The sequence below is a fragment of the Dipteris shenzhenensis genome, chromosome 19, assembly GCF_047967505.1.
Source record: "Dipteris shenzhenensis isolate YYH24624 ecotype China chromosome 19, Dip_SZ_1.0, whole genome shotgun sequence".
Lineage (NCBI taxonomy): Eukaryota > Viridiplantae > Streptophyta > Polypodiopsida > Gleicheniales > Dipteridaceae > Dipteris > Dipteris shenzhenensis.
In genome coordinates this window covers 52,518,110-52,534,891 of record NC_141614.1, presented here as the reverse complement: position 1 = coordinate 52,534,891, position 16,782 = coordinate 52,518,110, and the positions used below count along the sequence as shown (strand labels likewise).

Sequence of the window (16,782 nt, the reverse complement as noted above, 5' to 3'; positions counted from 1 at the left end):
TCCTTAGCACATTGGACTGATCACTCGATCACATACACACACACACGATAATAAAAAAAGAAAACCGTCTTTCAAATGCAGGGCCTTACCACCTTGTTTTTTTTTGCGTTGTACTGAAATTGAAAGTGGTAAGAGTGCTCCCACCTTGTTTTTTTTTGCGTTGTACTGAAATTGAAAGTGGTAAGAGTGCTCCCTTACGGGGTGTGACCAAGACACTACAACTTGGGCTTGAACTTAAGAGAACTCAAGTTGGGCCTAGAGGCTTAGTTTAAACCTGTTGGCTTTAATGGCTTTGCAAAAATTGCAAGTTCTACCAATTTTCAAGCACACGAGATGCCTTGCCACAGTGTATGGTTTTAGCCTTTGTGTTGGGCTTGAGAAACACACCAATTTTCAAGTTTGAAAAATGCTGCTCCACTGAATCACTCTTCTGTTAAACCTATTTCTCCTCCCCTGCGCTTTTCTTGTTGGCGATCCATTGATTCACGCCTTTCAGCACCATGGCATTGCGAGCTCTGGCTTCCCGCCTCGGTGTTCGGTATGCGTCCTCCTCTCACCCAATTCAACCCCGCTCATTCAGCAGCGGAACCGGAAAAATACTGAGCGAGGAGGAACGTGCTGCAGAGAACATGTACATCAAGGCAGGTCTTCTTACATCTTCACTAAATCTGAATTGGTTGGACGTGTGAATGCCTGTTTGTTTATACTTGATTCCCAATGCATATCTCCCGTTTAACCGCGTTCCAATTTACCTTTCGGAGTTTGTGATCAGTTATCATAGTGAGCGTCTGGCGGCATTTGAACTAGCTTCCTTTCTGTGAGTTTTTCATTTGAAAATGAGCGAGGATGACGTAATTAGTGCCAGTGTCGTCAAAAATATATAAGGAATCCAATCGACCGCTTACACGAGTTCCTGTCTCAGATAGAGCTTTGGAATTATATTCAGGCCCTCCTTTTGCCCAGCAGATCGCTTGATGACACTAGCTCATTTCTAAGCAAATTTGCTACTCTTGTGGCTGCTGTAACTGAGTCTTGAAGTGTTTGGAAATAGTTTCCTAGATCTACCGTAAGACTCTTATATTCACTTTGAAGGAAGGAGTCCATCCAAGCTTGAATGCGACCCTGGTTCAAGAAAGGTGCGGGTGTTTATTTGGTTGCTACAGCAAAGTCTATTCTCTTTTTTCTGTAATTTCAGAAGCTATGGCCACTCTCATGTCCATTCCAAATTTTAGAGATGCAGAAAAGTTGGATGGGTCAAACTAACCCGATCTCGAAGGTCAAGATCCGGAGGATTGTAGATCTAGACGCGGTTGAAGAGTGGTAGGACAAAGATACACAAGCCCTATCAATGGTCTGTTAAAGTTAGTCACCTCTTGTCTTTATGAGGGCTTCTATGTGGGTGTGCCCGCCTAGAGAGAGGTGTAGTATGTCTAAAGAAAGGACCTGTACGCAGAATTTCAGTATGGCCTCCTCCTGGAAGTGTGCAGACTTTCAGCAGCGTCTTGTTCTTCCACAAACTGTCCAATCAGCAGTCACCTGCTCCTGGCCCTTGCACTCTCCTGGTCCAAGGGTTTACATATCTTCAGGACAAAGCAATGGTAGGTCGGATTGTAGGTCTGACCCCCTCGAGGAGGCAGATTCGAGAGTGGCTACTAGTTTAGTGCTAGATGGTGACCATATCCAAGAGGTTACTATTTATGGCAGGGTTGTCTTTCTCCTTTAGTTGAGCTACCCAGCCACCTCATAAGCCTTCTTGGAGTAGAGTCCGATCTTCTTGCGTCTACACGTGGTCCACCTCATCCCCTAGCACCACAGTTTCATGGTGGAGGATATGGATACATCATGTCCCCCGCTTCTTAGTGACGCTCTGCTTCTCGGGGCTCCCGAGGGAGTACAGGTCCATCCTTCCTTCTATAGAGGGACCTTCGGCACGGTGTTGGAGTCCCCTCCGGCTAAAGCAGCCTTAGTAGTGGCCGATGATGAGGTTCCTAGGCTTAGGTTATTGGTGGAGAGTTTGGAGTCCCTTTTTGAGGTGATTCTTGTGGAGACCCTGGATGGAGGATCACTTCGGGTAGAGGGGTGGAGATCTCTAGACTCCCTGGACAGTGCTACGGTGCAGACAGGTGGGGCACCTCACCCGAGACTGTCCTAGAGGACATACACGACCTCCCCATCTCCACAGGTTCGTCAGGGTAAGCAGCATGAGACACAGGAAGAGAAGGCCCAACGCTCAGGAGTAGTCTCAGGCTATCCAAGTCCAGGCTGATCTTAGGGGCTCAGATAGGAGATGTCACGGCTCCGACAGGAGGTCACTACTGTACGTACAGTCCTAGGGAGCACCCCAGTTGTGGAGACACAAATTGCGAGCATGCAATCTGCCATCGAGGAGATGTCCAGATGGGTTGACGTAGCCAAACGGGAACCTGCAAGGGTAACCGTTTCGGCTACCCTCCTGGAGCAGCAGCAGAGAGCTAGCAAGGCTCTCAACATCAGAGTACGTGGGATTCCCCACACTGAGGCTACCCCGATGGCAGATGCGTAGGCCTTCGTGACCACTACCCTAGGGGCGACTGAGCACAGGATTGAGAGAGCATGGCGGGTTGGGAGGGATCCCAACCGAGAGCAGCCCCCCTTATCATCCGGCTCCATGACGCCGAGGCACGACTTTCGGCTTTACGTCGTAGGTTAGCCTTACGAGACCAGCCAGCGATCTCCATGTATGAGGACCTCACTCCACTACAGGTTGAGGAGAGGCGTTTCCTGTTGTAGCAGTGGGATTAGGCCCGCAAAGAGGAAAGTGGGCAGTAGTACGAGATGGATGACTCCTTACAGGCCCCCGTCGGGCACCCACCTCTCCTCCCGCATAGGGAGGCGGGGTCTATGAGACCCAGACATCCGAGACCCTATCCTGTACCATCTGGAACTATAATGGTACCTTATGGTCAGAACGAGGGAACTCCTCGGAATCCTATACAGGTCACGACATAGTATTTTACACAGAGACACATCAGAGTCTAGAGCGCCCACTACCAGCAGTCAGCAGGTATACATGGGAGTCTGCCTACAGAGATGAGACGCGGGATATAGGAGGGGTTCGAGGATCAGGAGGAGTCGTAGTCCTTTACAGATCCACACTTTTGGGGACCATCTCAGTGGAGCAGAGAGATCCACACTCCAGATTTCTCGGGATTCAAATCCGACACATGGATAGCCGGGATTTGTTTATTGCAGTCTGCTACTTCCCTCCCGAGACCTCCCGCTTTGCCAGAGATATTCAAGGAGAGGATGAGACAGCCCTATTTGTTGCTCTTTATCAGTCCATCGTTGACTTCTCTAGCCGCGGGGATGTCTTCCTAGTTAGGGACTTCAACGCGAGAACAGACGCTCGTCAGGCATCACTCCTTGACTTCAGGGATGATTCCACTCTATTGCCAGACATTGACCTTGAGGAGGCAGGTATGCTACGAGTTTCGGCTGACAGACGAGGACCGCTCACATCCGATGGGCAGGCCCTATTAGACCTCGGTAGGATGCATGATCTCATTATCTATAATGGTCTTAATAGATGGCCCGCATCAGGTGGCTTCACTTGCTTTCCACATGGGGGAGGCTTCAATGTTGCGGACTACATCATGGGATCCCCTGCCTTCACATCTCGCATCACTGACTTTACCGTAGCACCTCTCCCTCCAGGGGCTGATCATACCTATCTTTTCTTTAGCATTTCTACCCCCCGCCGCACAGCACTTTCTACCCCGTTGAGCTCTTACTCCACTTACCATGATATACACTTTGATCGCGATCATTCACCTACTTACTCTGGCCGTCTGTACATACTTCTCGCATACATTGACTTTATACCCTTACTAGAGGACCGTGCTGCCCTAGTCACTTGATCACTACACGAGGCTGCTCTACACGCTTTTCACCACACCACCCGCTCCACCCACCCACCACCTCTTGGGACCATACCCTGTAATAGTTGGTACGATGATGATTGTAAGGCTTTACGCCGTCAGCTCAGATTCGAAACAAAAAACAGCCTTCCGAGCAAACCAGAGATGCTACGTGACTACTGCCGTCTGTTATGCAGGAAGAAACTCGACTTTGTGCGTCGGAACGAGGAGGAGCTACTGAACATTCTGTTCAGTAACAACTCTAAGGACTTCTAGCGGAGATTTCTAGAGGGACGGTCCCCCCCACCACTCATTGACACTCAGGTGTGGTCTGATTATGCACGCACGCTCTATGATATCCCAAATCAGCTAGCCTTTAACCTATCACATATGCCATGCCCCACATCCTGCAACCCTCTTCACTAGGGGAGGTAAAGGATATTGTAATGAAACTTCATAATGGCCGAGCGAAGGATCATGAGGGACTATGCACTGAGTTCATTGCATATGGGATTAACCTCCTAGCCCCGATCTTAGCCAAGCTATTTAATGAAGCCGTTTGCTTGGGGTTTCCACGCACCTGGACCATTAACACTATCTCACCCATCCACAAGGCAGGGGATCCCATGAACCCGGAGAACTATAGGACCATTATGATTGGACATGTCATGTCCAAGATTTATGCATCAATACTTGATTCTGAGGTCAGTAGATTTGCGGAGTATCGAGGACTCACATTAACGGGACAGGCCAGTTTCAGGCGGGATCATGGGACCATGGACACATTCTCGTGCTTAGATGTATCATCGAGGAGACGAGGGCATGGAAGCAGAGGGTTTACTGTTGCTTTGTGGACTTCCGCAAGACATTTGACACCGTTCCGAGAGCCCGCCTCATACGACGCCTACATGATTTGGGTTATGACCAGGAGATCATTTGGGCTGTGATGGCACTTTATGAGCGAGTTTCAGGCAGAGTCCGGACAGGATCTGGATGGACAGACGAGATCATGAACACTATCGGGGTCAAACAAGGGTGCCCATTATCACCTACCTTGTTTGGCCTCTACATCGACGAGCTCGAGACAGTGATATAGGCACAGGGTGGGGTAGGTTGCTCTCTCGCGGGCATGCGAATCCGGATGTTACTTTACGCAGATGACGTGGCTCTCTTGTCTTCCTCAGCAGAGGGGCTCCAGAGACACCTTGACGCACTGCAGTCCTTTTGTGAGTCTCATGATTTGAAGGTCAACTTGGGTAAAACCAAGGTTACGATCTTCAATACATCTCGAGTAGTCATGCGCGATGAGCATTTCACATTTGATGGGTCCCCTGTTGAGGTAGTTTCATCATACACTTATCTGGGGGTTGTCTTTTCTGGACCCATCTTCACCATGAGACCCGCGATGTAGGCGCGCGTGAGCAGAGGATATGCTTCATTGGCTAGACTAGAGAGACAGTGCTTCCGCTCTCACGTTCAGGATCCACGGACCAAAGGGTTGCTTTTTGACTCCTTGGTCTGCCCAGCAGGGATGTATGGTAGCCCATGCTGGGGGCGAGATTTGTCGGATACAGAGTGGGCCAGGTTGGAGCGGCTACAGGTTCTCATGTTATCACGGATGATCAGTGGTAAGCCATCCGTCCCTCACGAGATCATTTGGGCAGAGTTTGGGCCACCCCCATTACAGCTAGATGCTGCAATTCAGGTCATTATATATTTGTACCGAGTCAGGGAGTATGGGGATTACACATTCGGGCATAGCAAGATGCCATGGCTAGCACTGTCCTCTTCTATGGCACTTGCAGCAGGGGGAGATCAGAGGTGTTGGCATGCACGCACAGAGAGATGGTTTGCAGGACTAGGGCTCCACATGGACAGACTACCTCTTTTCCAGTACAGCATGGATGCTCCTTTCTCTCCCCTCCTATCACACAAGGTCAACCAAGTTATCCGTGAGGATTCTGCAGTCGAGAAAGGGGATGCTTATTCAGTGTAATCGGATCCTATACCCACCTGTTTTGGGGCATTGAGTTTGCCTCTATAGGTGGGGAGAAGTGGACGCAAATCATGTTTGATGACATGGTAGAGGAGGAGCTGTGGACGAGTGGATGGGGCCGTACGGTTTGGACCTGTGGCGCGCTTATGGCTCATTGGCTTTCTTCCAGCTTGGTTTCATGTTAGAGCAACCAGGTGAAGGTTTGGCATGAGTGATTCACTTGCCACCCGAGGCAAAATTTCATTAGGCACAGCAGCACTGGTCATTACAATAGTGTGCAAAGGCTTTTGGGGCAGTTTTTCATTCATGATGCAGTGGGCTCGGAAGGTGGGTGTTGAGCCGGTGGCGACTTTGGTCTGTAGGCGAACAGACACGGACTACTCTCCCTCCAATTCCCCATCAAAATCGTAGAAGTCCCGCTTCCTGGAACAAGCTCCCAAACATAGGCGAGCTTTGTTCTCTTCGTCATCTTCATTATGAGCTAGACCGTGGTGAGTTGGAACGTGCATGGGTTTCACGACCGTGCATGTAGTCAGGCCCAATATGTGATTTTTTGCGAGGAGTTGCAGAGAGCAGCGGTAGTAAGGTCAGTTGACCTCCTCTTGGTCTAAGATCACATGTTCATAGCGGCTGATATTGCATGTCACCATAGGAAGGGGGCCCGAGGTTTAGTCCCCAGGAGTGAGGAGTGGAGGAGTTTGTATTTCAGCCTCGCAAGCAATGGCCTCTAAGGTCTTCGGTGAGGGCAAGCTGATTGCAGCAAGGTAGTGTGGATGGGCCTTTGCGGGGGGACCGTAGGATAGGGGTCCTGAATGTTTATGCACTAGCATGAAGACAGCACCGACCGAACTTTTGGAGACGCTTGACAGAGTGCCTCCCAGATATTGACTCGTGGATTGTTGGAGGCAATTTCAACAACCTTGAGCGCGGAAGACAAGCAAGGGGGTACTTCTTTCTTTGAGATGCCAGAGCAGAGAGGAGCACCTGCGAGCAGTTTGTTTTTGGAAACAGAGAAAGACTCTCCTGGCGCGAGGTGGAGTTTCCTAGGACTTTAGGAAGCCTACAGTTTTCTTTTGGGCAGAGGAGGCATGACATACTGCGGGAGCGCTTGGACCGTTTTAATGTGGTAGAATGGGTGCTACACAGAGGGGGTTCCACAGGCATACTAGCGGGCACCACGATGTCCAATCATTCTCCTATCATAACTTCACCTTTAGCAGTCCTGTCCGAGCTCCTCCAATTAGGGGATCCGTATTCTAGACAGCCTGAGGTAGAGGTCCAACATTCCAGAGCCGCGATTGGGCAACAGCCAGAGGGAGGCCCCTTGGGATGGGTAGATTGGGTAGCGGAGGTGATCCAGAGAGTGGAGTAGCGCAGAGCTGCAGTCCCAGGCACTTAGGAGGAGGCTCGCCATACAGGATAGGGAGAGAGCTCTGAGGAGGGAGTTGGCCTCTATAAAGTGCCTCAGAGAGTAAGAGCCGGGGCTCGCAGTGGCTCAGCGAGAGATATGAGTCCACGAGGCTGATCTTGTAGGAGTTGGAGGCGCGGAGGGCCGAGTTCTCGTACCACTCTTCCCGTGCTAGATGGGTGTAGCAGGGAGGCAGGATGACTCGTTTTTCCAAGCCACCGGACCTTGCTCAGCAAGGTCGTAGCTGTAGTGAGTGAGGGATGCACATGGATGGACACATTCGGACCCTAGGAGATTCTAGAGATGACCATAGATTTCTACAGTCAACTGTTCAGACAAAGGAGTCGTCCTCAGCATCTCTTGTGGCTAGAGACAGTTTGGGAGCCGATTCAGCGTTATTTTCTCCGAGCCTGAGCAGATGCCTAGGGGCCCCTTTCACAGAGGAGGAGCTTTGGGAAGCCCTCAAGGCCCTCCCCCCCAAAATTGCGGATGGTCTATCTCTGACTTTCTTTTGTTTCTTTTAGGAGCATATCTGCACTCCGCTCTAGTGGGCGTACTAGGAGATTTTAAACCCAGGTTCCCTTCGTGGTTGGATCTGCTTACTCTCGAAAGGGGGGGATAGGTCGGACATTTGGCAGTGGAGGACGATTACCCTTTTAGATACCTCTTACAAGATCTTGGCCAAGGTCTTGAGCTTGAGCTTGAGGTCCCACCTTCCAAATATCATACACGCTACACAGACTGGTTTGGTTCAGGAACACAATATCCTGGACAACATTTTTACTTTCTGGGGGGCAGCGGATTGGGCCTGCGAGGAGCCACAGCCTCTCGCTATCCTTCTCTTGGACTTAGTGAAGGCGTATGATAGGGTGGAGTGGTCCTTCCTAGAGGGTACGATGAGGAGATTGGGCTTTTCAGAGAGATGGATCTCAAGGGTTTCAGCCCTCTATGCAGGGAGTTCCAGTCAGTTGACCATCAGTGGCTACACAGGAGAGGGATTTCCTCTATCTCGCTCGGTTTGACAAGGCTGCCCGCTAGGGTGACCGGGCATAGCGGCAGGTCACAGACTTCTATACATTTGAGTCTGCCCCCAGACACAGTGGAGTGGAGGAAGAGGAGCTAGCCGATATGAGAGCAGTATGGATGAGCAACCGGCACAGTTTTGCCGAGAGAGGGGCGCAGAGGCCACATGTGTGACAGAGAGCCCCTAGAGTACACTCTATTGAGGTCCGACCTATCACGGCTTTCGTCAGGGGAGACCGACAGAGACGAGGGGTCACTCTAGACATAGCCTAGAGAGTCCAGAGAGCGAGGAGACCGTGCCCCCCACCACAGTGCGAGACAGCTCGACAGACGCAGATACGAGATATTTTCGCAGCCCACCAGAGAGCCATTATTGTACTAGGCTTCGGTTTCGTCCCAACGCCTGGATAGATTGATTGATATGATTATGATTCTGTTAGCATAGATTAGTACTCAGCAAGGGTCCTAGCGTACCCTTTGCTTCAGTCCAATGAGTCTTGTATGAGTTTGCTTTTCTGTGCACTGTGTCCCATAGGCCCGCGAGGTCTCCCGTGGACGTTAATATATCTTTCTTTCTTTCTTTCTTTCTTTGTGATGGAGGCAATGGGTTATTGTGTACGCTCTCACGTTGCGGGTCTCTCAGGTATGCAGCTCCTGATCCGTTAGGAGGATAAGCTTCTAGATGCAGAGTTCACGGACGACAGCCTATACGTGGAGGGATCAGTGGTGGCGAGCCTTGAGAGAGTTAGGGGGGGCTCTGGCCATTTATTGTGAGGTCTCTGGAGCTCGGATCAACTCGATCAAATCTGTAGGATTCTTCACGAGCACGGAGGAGGCTCGAGATTGGGGGCAATACTTGGCTTTAGGTGGATTCCACATGGATAGAGAGTGAGATACCTAGGGTGCCAGGTGGGTTTGGATATCACGGCGGAGCTGCAGTTCGCCCAGGTTCTGGAGAGTGTTCGTCGCAAGCTGCTATATTGGAGCTCAGCCAGTCTCCCACTCGCAGGCATGGCTCTAGTTGCCAACCAGGTTTTACTCGCCACTGTAGGCCATTCTATGGACTATCCATAGGTGCCACTCATTCCTTGGTATGTGCCTTATAGGCAGTTGGTACAGTTAGTACATGTACCAGTTAGGACACTTAGTCTAGTTAGGACACCCTGTCCTAGGGTTTTGTTATATTGGGTCTCTTGTACTTTCATTCGGTTGGATAGCCCATAGAATGGCCTACAGCCACGTCCTACAGCCACGTCCTACTACATTGCTTCATGCTGGTGTTTCCATAGGGGTTGCATGGGACAGCTCAGAAGACTTGTGTTGAACTTTCACTGGGCGGGTTCGGACGGTACGTGGAATACTAGGGCTAGAGTGGCGTGGCAGATAGTGATCCTACATAGTCGCGCGGTGGGTTGGGCATCATAGATCCGGAGATGCAGAGCCGGACACTCCTCGGCAAGCTAGTGATTAGGGGTCTCACTCGGTACGGAACCCTGGAAGCTCTTCCTACAAAGAGGACTTTTCTGGAACACCCCCCGGACAGGTGGGCAGTAGCAGCAGTCTTATTGGTTGATCTTCTTGGAGGCACCGCTCACAGGTAGGGGTTTCCCATTCATGAGGAGCTTGATCAAGGTATGGCGCAGGGTCTCAGGGGACTCATCCGGGTCGGCCCTTCCTGCAGGGAGGAGTTCAAGAGACAGCCGATTCTTTGGCATCCGGAGGTCAGAGATACATATGAACGGATGCTAGGGTAGAGGACACACATTGGATGGGCACAGTGGGACAGTGGCCCAATGAGATCCTTTGGGGCGTGGAGACGGCTACCAAGGGACCTAGAGGATAGGGGACGGGCACTCTCATACGTGAGGAGCAGATATATAGGTGGCAGAGATTGATGCAGCGATCCCTGAGTTGTGGTGCGAGGGACTGACCTCCCCCATCCACTCAGCGGTGCCTTGCCCCTCTCTCCCTCAACTCTCCCTCTCCCTCCCCCTCCCCCTCCCCCTCCCCCTCCCTCAACTCTCTCCCTTCCTCCCTCCCCCTCATATACTCTCTCAGGTCGGCAGTTGTAGGAACTTCCAAAACTTGGGCATTCTAGACATTCATGACAAACTTTCTAGACTTCTAAGAGCCTGCAATTGCGGTGGCTTAGGTTAATCGCTCCGTTCAATTAATTTCTTTTGAAAACTTAGGTTAATCCGCTACCCCCTCAACTAATACTAATGCGAATTTCCCGACATCGTGAGTACCTATTTGGCTACGATTTCAAAGCCATAATTTTTTTTGAAATGCATATAAAATCACAGGCTAAAAACAAAATCCAAGTACAAGTTGAAAATTACATAAATTTAAGGTATTGGATTAACAGCAATGCTACATTAACCTATTGTACCTAACCTAACCTATCCCACCCTAACACTCGTCTGCCAATCGCCTCCCTCCATCGCCCTTCCGCTATAGCCATCCAATTGATAAGTGACAGCTTTGTGAAACACACATGAGTGGCAGGGTCTGGCGATGGATTAAATGTGAACATCAGGGTTGTGGAACACAGCACTAGCAATGGATCTGGAAGCATCAGGGCTACAAGACAAAAGGAGCACAGAGCTGCTCATCGCCATCATCTCCTTTGTACTTGACCCAAAGCTAATCCACAACAATTTTCCCTTTCTTCCGATGGATTAACTTGTTAAAACCCTGCTAAGCATCACGCATACTTCCACGATGATCAACACCCAACAAATTACAACGGACGAAATAACATATGACCACCTCAATGCAACATGACACACAATCTAGCGCATAGCCAGAATAGAACACTTTGCAATAAGCGATGGAGATTCGACCGCGTAACCAACTCTTGGGCAAAGGCATCTTTGAGGGAGACGGATGGAATGTGATGGAGAGATGACGCAGGGAAGGGGAGAGTGGAGGCCGAAGGGAGAGGGGGTCCAATGGAGAGAAGAAGGGAAGGGGAGAGGGCCAAGCTGAGGGAGGGGAGATAGGCAAAGCTGAGGAGAGGGAAAGGGGGCGGAAGGGGAGGATGCAGGAAAGGGAAGGGAGTGGAGGCTAGAAGGAGAAGAGAGGAAGGGGAGGCAGGAAACGACCAAGTTGAGGCTAAGATAGCAGCCTCTGGAAACCCCATTGTTGGGACCGTTAGTGTTAGAATGTCACTGTCCTCACTTGTGAGCCCCCGATTTGAGGGGACAAGGGGGCAGAAGGCAATAGGGGGATGGAGGCTGTTATACCTGGCTGAGGCAAGTGGTAGCAGGATCTGCGTGGAGTATTGTGCCAGCACTAGGGGCCCATGCGTGGGCATATGCAGCACCCTTTGTACCGGCCAGCAGTAGCCTATAGGCCTAGCATATGGGGCCTTATATAGGCCAAGGGGCTGCCCCAGTAAACCAACCGGCCATTTTGGGCCCTTCAGGGGTCGGTGCTGCAGGAGGAAACCGACTGGCCAAGTCGGCCAGTCTGGGGGCTTGCTGCCCACCTATATAAACCCTCCTCCCCCCACTTCATTCTCCATCAACCTACACTGAAGGCCGTGCAACAGGCAGCGTGCTAGGCGGAGAGGAGAGTGCTCAGCCTTCTGTGACAGCAACCCTTTGCTGTCTTCTCTGCTCATCTCTGAGCTTTGTCGGCCCACATCCTGTGGAAGAATATATAACTGAGGTTTGGTCTCTATCCCTCTCTAGAGAAGATGAGCTCTCAAACCTCCGAGCCCAAATGCAAGATGAAATGAAGAAATGGCAAAAGAGATGCAAAACAAATGGACATGTGAGAAAGGTAAAATGATGCAGGACACTCATGCTCTAGATGAAAAAACCAGTAATTTGACCTCAAAAATTGAGACATTGGGAGCCCATGTTGCTGCCCTCCAAAGTGAGAATGACAAGTGCACATTGGGAAGAAGGGGAGATTCAGCCACCTTTTAACGAGGAGCTGAACACCAGTAAAGAGCAAATGCAGCAGCTAAAAAATGCAAAGGGGACGTCAGAGGAAGGGTGCAAGATCATTGATATGCTGAAATCAGAGAATGAACAACTAAAAAAGGAAATGGCAGCTTTGCAAACAATGGTACAAGGGAAACATGCCGAGTTCACACAACAAATCACGAAGGGGAAAGCAGATATGCTTGCATGGAAAGATGTACTAAAGAAAGACACAACACCAAAGAAAAGGGAGCTCATTTCTGAAACAATTGAGGAAGAAAAACGACGGGACAGCTAGAGTTTGAATGTGCTGGTCAGAGGTCTAACAGTAGGTGATAGCCCCATGTTAGATTCCAAAATCCTCTTTGACAAGATGGGAGTAAACCTCACTTGTGAATCAGCCTGGAGAGTGGGTAAAACAGATGCACCAACGAGGCCTTTGGTTGTAAAGTTGCAAACAGCCACAGATAGATCCACCCTTATGAGTACACGGGCAGCACTGAAGGGGACCAAGATCTTTCTTGATGAAGATCTCACACTCCTACAGCAGGAGCATAGAAGGGAAGGAATGGTATGGGTGATGGCTGCAAGACAAGAGGGGAAATGGGCAGTTTACAGAGATGGTAGGGTGTTCATTCGAGAGAGGGTAGAAAAAGTAGTACGAGATGCAGCAGGAGAAGGGGACAGCACATGACGGTGTCTGAACGATGGGACGAGTATGCAAAACAAATTGAGGATGGCAGTGTGGAATTGTGATGGCACCCTATGGTCCGACCCAGGGGGGTTCTTGGAGACATACCATAACTGAGATGTGATTTTCTACACCGAGACACATGAGAGCTGAGAGAGAGGGCTACCCACAGTGACAGGATACACATGGGAGTTTGCCCACAGGAGGGAGCTAAGGAGGGATAGTGGGGTACGGGGATCCGGAGGTGTGGCTGTTCTCTTCAGATCACATCTGGGACCACTCCTCTCTATGATACAAAGGGAGGAGCATGCACGACACTTGGATTTGGGTCTAGTTACCAGACACACAGCCGACCTTCATTGCAGTATGTTACTTTCCCCTTGACACATCATCTTATGCACAGTGACATGATACACACGGGAGTCTGTCCATAGGAGGGAGCTGAGGACAGATAGTGGGGTACGAGGATCCGGAGGTGTGGCTGTTCTCTTCAGATCACATCTGAGACCACTCCTCTCTATGATACGAAGGGAGGAGCATGCACGACACATGTGGATTCGGGTCCAGTTACTAGACACACAGCCGACCCTCATTGCAGTATGTTACTTTCCCTCAGACACATCATCTTATGCGTGAGAGGTCACAACTGACGGGCACACCCCATATGAGACTATTCATGATGATATCACGGAGTCCTCCAGACACGAGGACACTCTCCTCCTTGGTGACTTCAATGCACGTACTGGTGGGAATAGACAGGTGGGCCTATTAGATTTTGATGAGGATTCCCTCATAGTACCGGAGATGGATGCAGCAGAGTTGGGGATTATGAGGCAATCGGCAAATGCAGATGCACCAGTGACAACATATGGGAGACATTTACTCGAGCTGGATGCTATACATGACTTGATCATATATAGCATGTTGGAATGGTCACCTCCCCATCTGTAAGCCCCCATATGAGGAGAGCATGGGGGAGGTAGACCTGGAAATATTGGGGCTGCCACATGGGCAGCACATGAGCTGCCATGTGGGCAGCTGTCAAGACAAAGGGCAGGCCATGGACCTGCAATTGGAGGCACAGCATGGCAACCTGTTTGGGCAGGCTTGTGCGCAGGGTTATTGCCTGCAGCAGGTCCTGAACAAGGCGGGCACCTATACGGCTGCATGGCGGGGGTCTATGGGCAGGCATAAGGCCTGCAAACAAGCCTGCAATAGGCGCAGGAAGGGGCAAAGGCAGCAGCCCAAAAAGGGGCTGCCAAAGGCCCTTTTATAGGGCTGGTTGGACCAGCCAACCAAGTCGGTTTGTGACAGACCAAGTTGGCCAGTCTGGTCGGCCCAAACAGACCTAGGGGTTGGCCCTACCAGGTCGGTCCATTTCAGGGCCCCTTGGGCCTATAAAAGAGGAGGCATTGGGCCTCATTTAATCATCACTTGGAGCAGCCCTTAGGACAGCAGACAGGAGCAGCAAAGGGGGAGCCTTAGGCCTACATTCAGGAGGACAAGGTGACCTAGGAGAAGCTGCAAACTGAGCTAGAGTGGCTGCCCACCTAGGCTGGCTTCTGAACAGCAAGGTGGAAGGGATCTAGACAGAGAGTCTACATATGCTCGAGGTGGAGCACGCGGAATGAGAGATCTAGAAGTGCCAGGCTTGTAGTTGAAGAACCTTTTGGTATTGTATCTTGTCCTAGTTTTTGGATGGACGGAATATAAAGTGTTGCTTCTATATTTTTCTCTGAGCATTGTCTATTTACTGGCTTGCACATCTATGCATTGTGATTCCACACCCCACACGCACACTGTGTGAGCTCTTGGGCATTACTATCAGTCTTCCGTTGTGCGTCATTTCTAACATGGTATTAGAGCCCAAGTAGGAGGCTCACAAGTGTGGGAGCCTGAAGGCAGGGACCTTGCTGAAAGACGACCCTGATTGACGCTCTTGGGAATCGACTTCCACGATTGGAGGATTGTGCCCTTGCGAGAAGGAGGGTGACTCAGGTTCAGTCAGGTGCGTTCAGAGTTCTGGTCTACTAAAAATTGAGTTTGGTTGATTGTGCTGTGTGATATAACAACAGAGATGTCGACCTCTACAGCCTCTTCAGCCCCTGCTCTCCCTTCGTCCTCCCCCAATTTTCTCTCATTCACTATCCCTAACTTCGGAGAGTTTGGGAAACTAGACGGGACCAACTACCCGATGTGGAAGGTGAAAATCCGGAGCCATTTAGTGGCTCGGAAGTTGTGGAAGCTGACAACGAGAGTGGAGGCAAAGCTAGAGGATATGGTGGACAGGCAAGGGAAGATAGTCATGGCAGTAGACAGAGACCTACCAGGTCGGTCCATTTCAGGGCCCCTTGGGCCTATAAAAGAGGAGGCATTGGGCCTCATTCAATCATCACTTGGAGCAGTCCTCAGGACAGTGGACAGGAGCAGTAAAGGGGGAGCCTTAGGCCTACATTCAGGAGGACAAGGTGACCAAGGAGAAGCTGCAGACTGAGCTAGTGTGGCTGCCCACCTAGGCTGGCTTCCGGACAGCAAGGTGGAAGGGATCTAGATAGAGAGTCTACATATGCTCGAGGTGGAGCACGCGGGCTCAAAGATCTAGAAGTGCCAGGCTTGTGGTTGAAGAACCTTTTGGTATTGTATCCTGTCCTAGTTTCTGGACGGACGGCAATATAAAGTGTTGCTTCTATATTTGTCTATGAGCATTGTCTATTTACTGGCTTGCACATCTATGCACATAAGTTAAGAAGTTTGTGATTCCACACCCCACAGCACACCGTGTGAGCTCGTGGGCATTACTATCAGTCTTCCGCTGTGCGTACCCTCTGTTGGGTCATTTCTAACATAGCGGTCTTCGAAGATGGCCATCATCTGGTGGACTCACCTGTTTCCCACGTGGAGGGGGGAGTAGTACGGTAGACTACCTGCTCGGTCCACTAGCACTGGCCGCACGGATACATGATTTTATTGTGCCACCTCCTCCATTCGGAGCCGACCACTTTTCTGTATATCAGTCCCCACGCTAGCCATGAGGAGAGCCCCCCCACCACCCACTCGTATCCATTTTGACCGTACTCTTGACCCGGTGTACGTGAGCCACCTGGCTTTTGCGCTTCTCGTACTACTTGACGATGGGATGAACCTCGCACATAAATCAGACACTCTTATATCAGTGATATAGGATGTTGCTGCCAGATCTCCTTTCCCACGACACGATCTGCACGTGTTCCAGATGGGAGGATGTCCCAAAATCCATGGTTTGATGATGAGTGCAGAGAGATGAGGGCCCGCCTTACACGTGAGATAGCACTGGGACATTTGACTTCAGTTGAGGCACAACGGATCTCACACCGAGTGACACGGCATAAGAAGCGGGCTTTCCTCATGCACAGGATGGATGAGATGGAGATCCTACTATGGAATGGGAACTCTTATCAGAAGGGAAGTCACCCATTTTCATCATAGATCCCGCAGTCTGGCACACATATGCTTGCTCTCTATATGATGTCCCAGGTCAGGTACCACCTAATATGTCCTCTATACCCAGACCCACTACATGTCATTTGTACGAGTCGCCCTTCTCTGGCTTCATAACCGACGATCACCAGATCATGAGGGATTCCGCATTGAGCATTTTATGCACGGGCAAGAGATCTTGACCCCGATATTAGCACAGCTGTTCAACCATGCCGTATGCCATGGCTTCCCACCTACTTGGAGCACAACCACCATAGTGCCAATACACAAGGCAGGTGATCCCATGGACACTGGGAACTATTGTACTCTTATGATTGGCCACACTTTGGCTAAGATATATGGGGCGGTACTAGAGA

General features: G+C 50.5%; 1 protein-coding gene across 2 annotated transcripts in view; it reads left to right on the top strand.

The window, feature by feature from the left end:
- Positions 1-272: 272 nt before the first annotated feature.
- The window catches only part of LOC147890631 (uncharacterized protein At2g27730, mitochondrial-like), a 57,850-nt gene continuing 41,340 nt past the window's right edge, over positions 273-16,782 (top strand). For both annotated transcript variants that reach the window (XM_087390954.1, XM_087390952.1), the window contains exon 1: positions 273-641. In XM_087390954.1, coding sequence (XP_087247080.1) covers positions 501-641 — 141 coding nt within the window. In that variant the 5' untranslated portion in view covers positions 273-500. The remainder of the gene's footprint in view (positions 642-16,782) is intronic.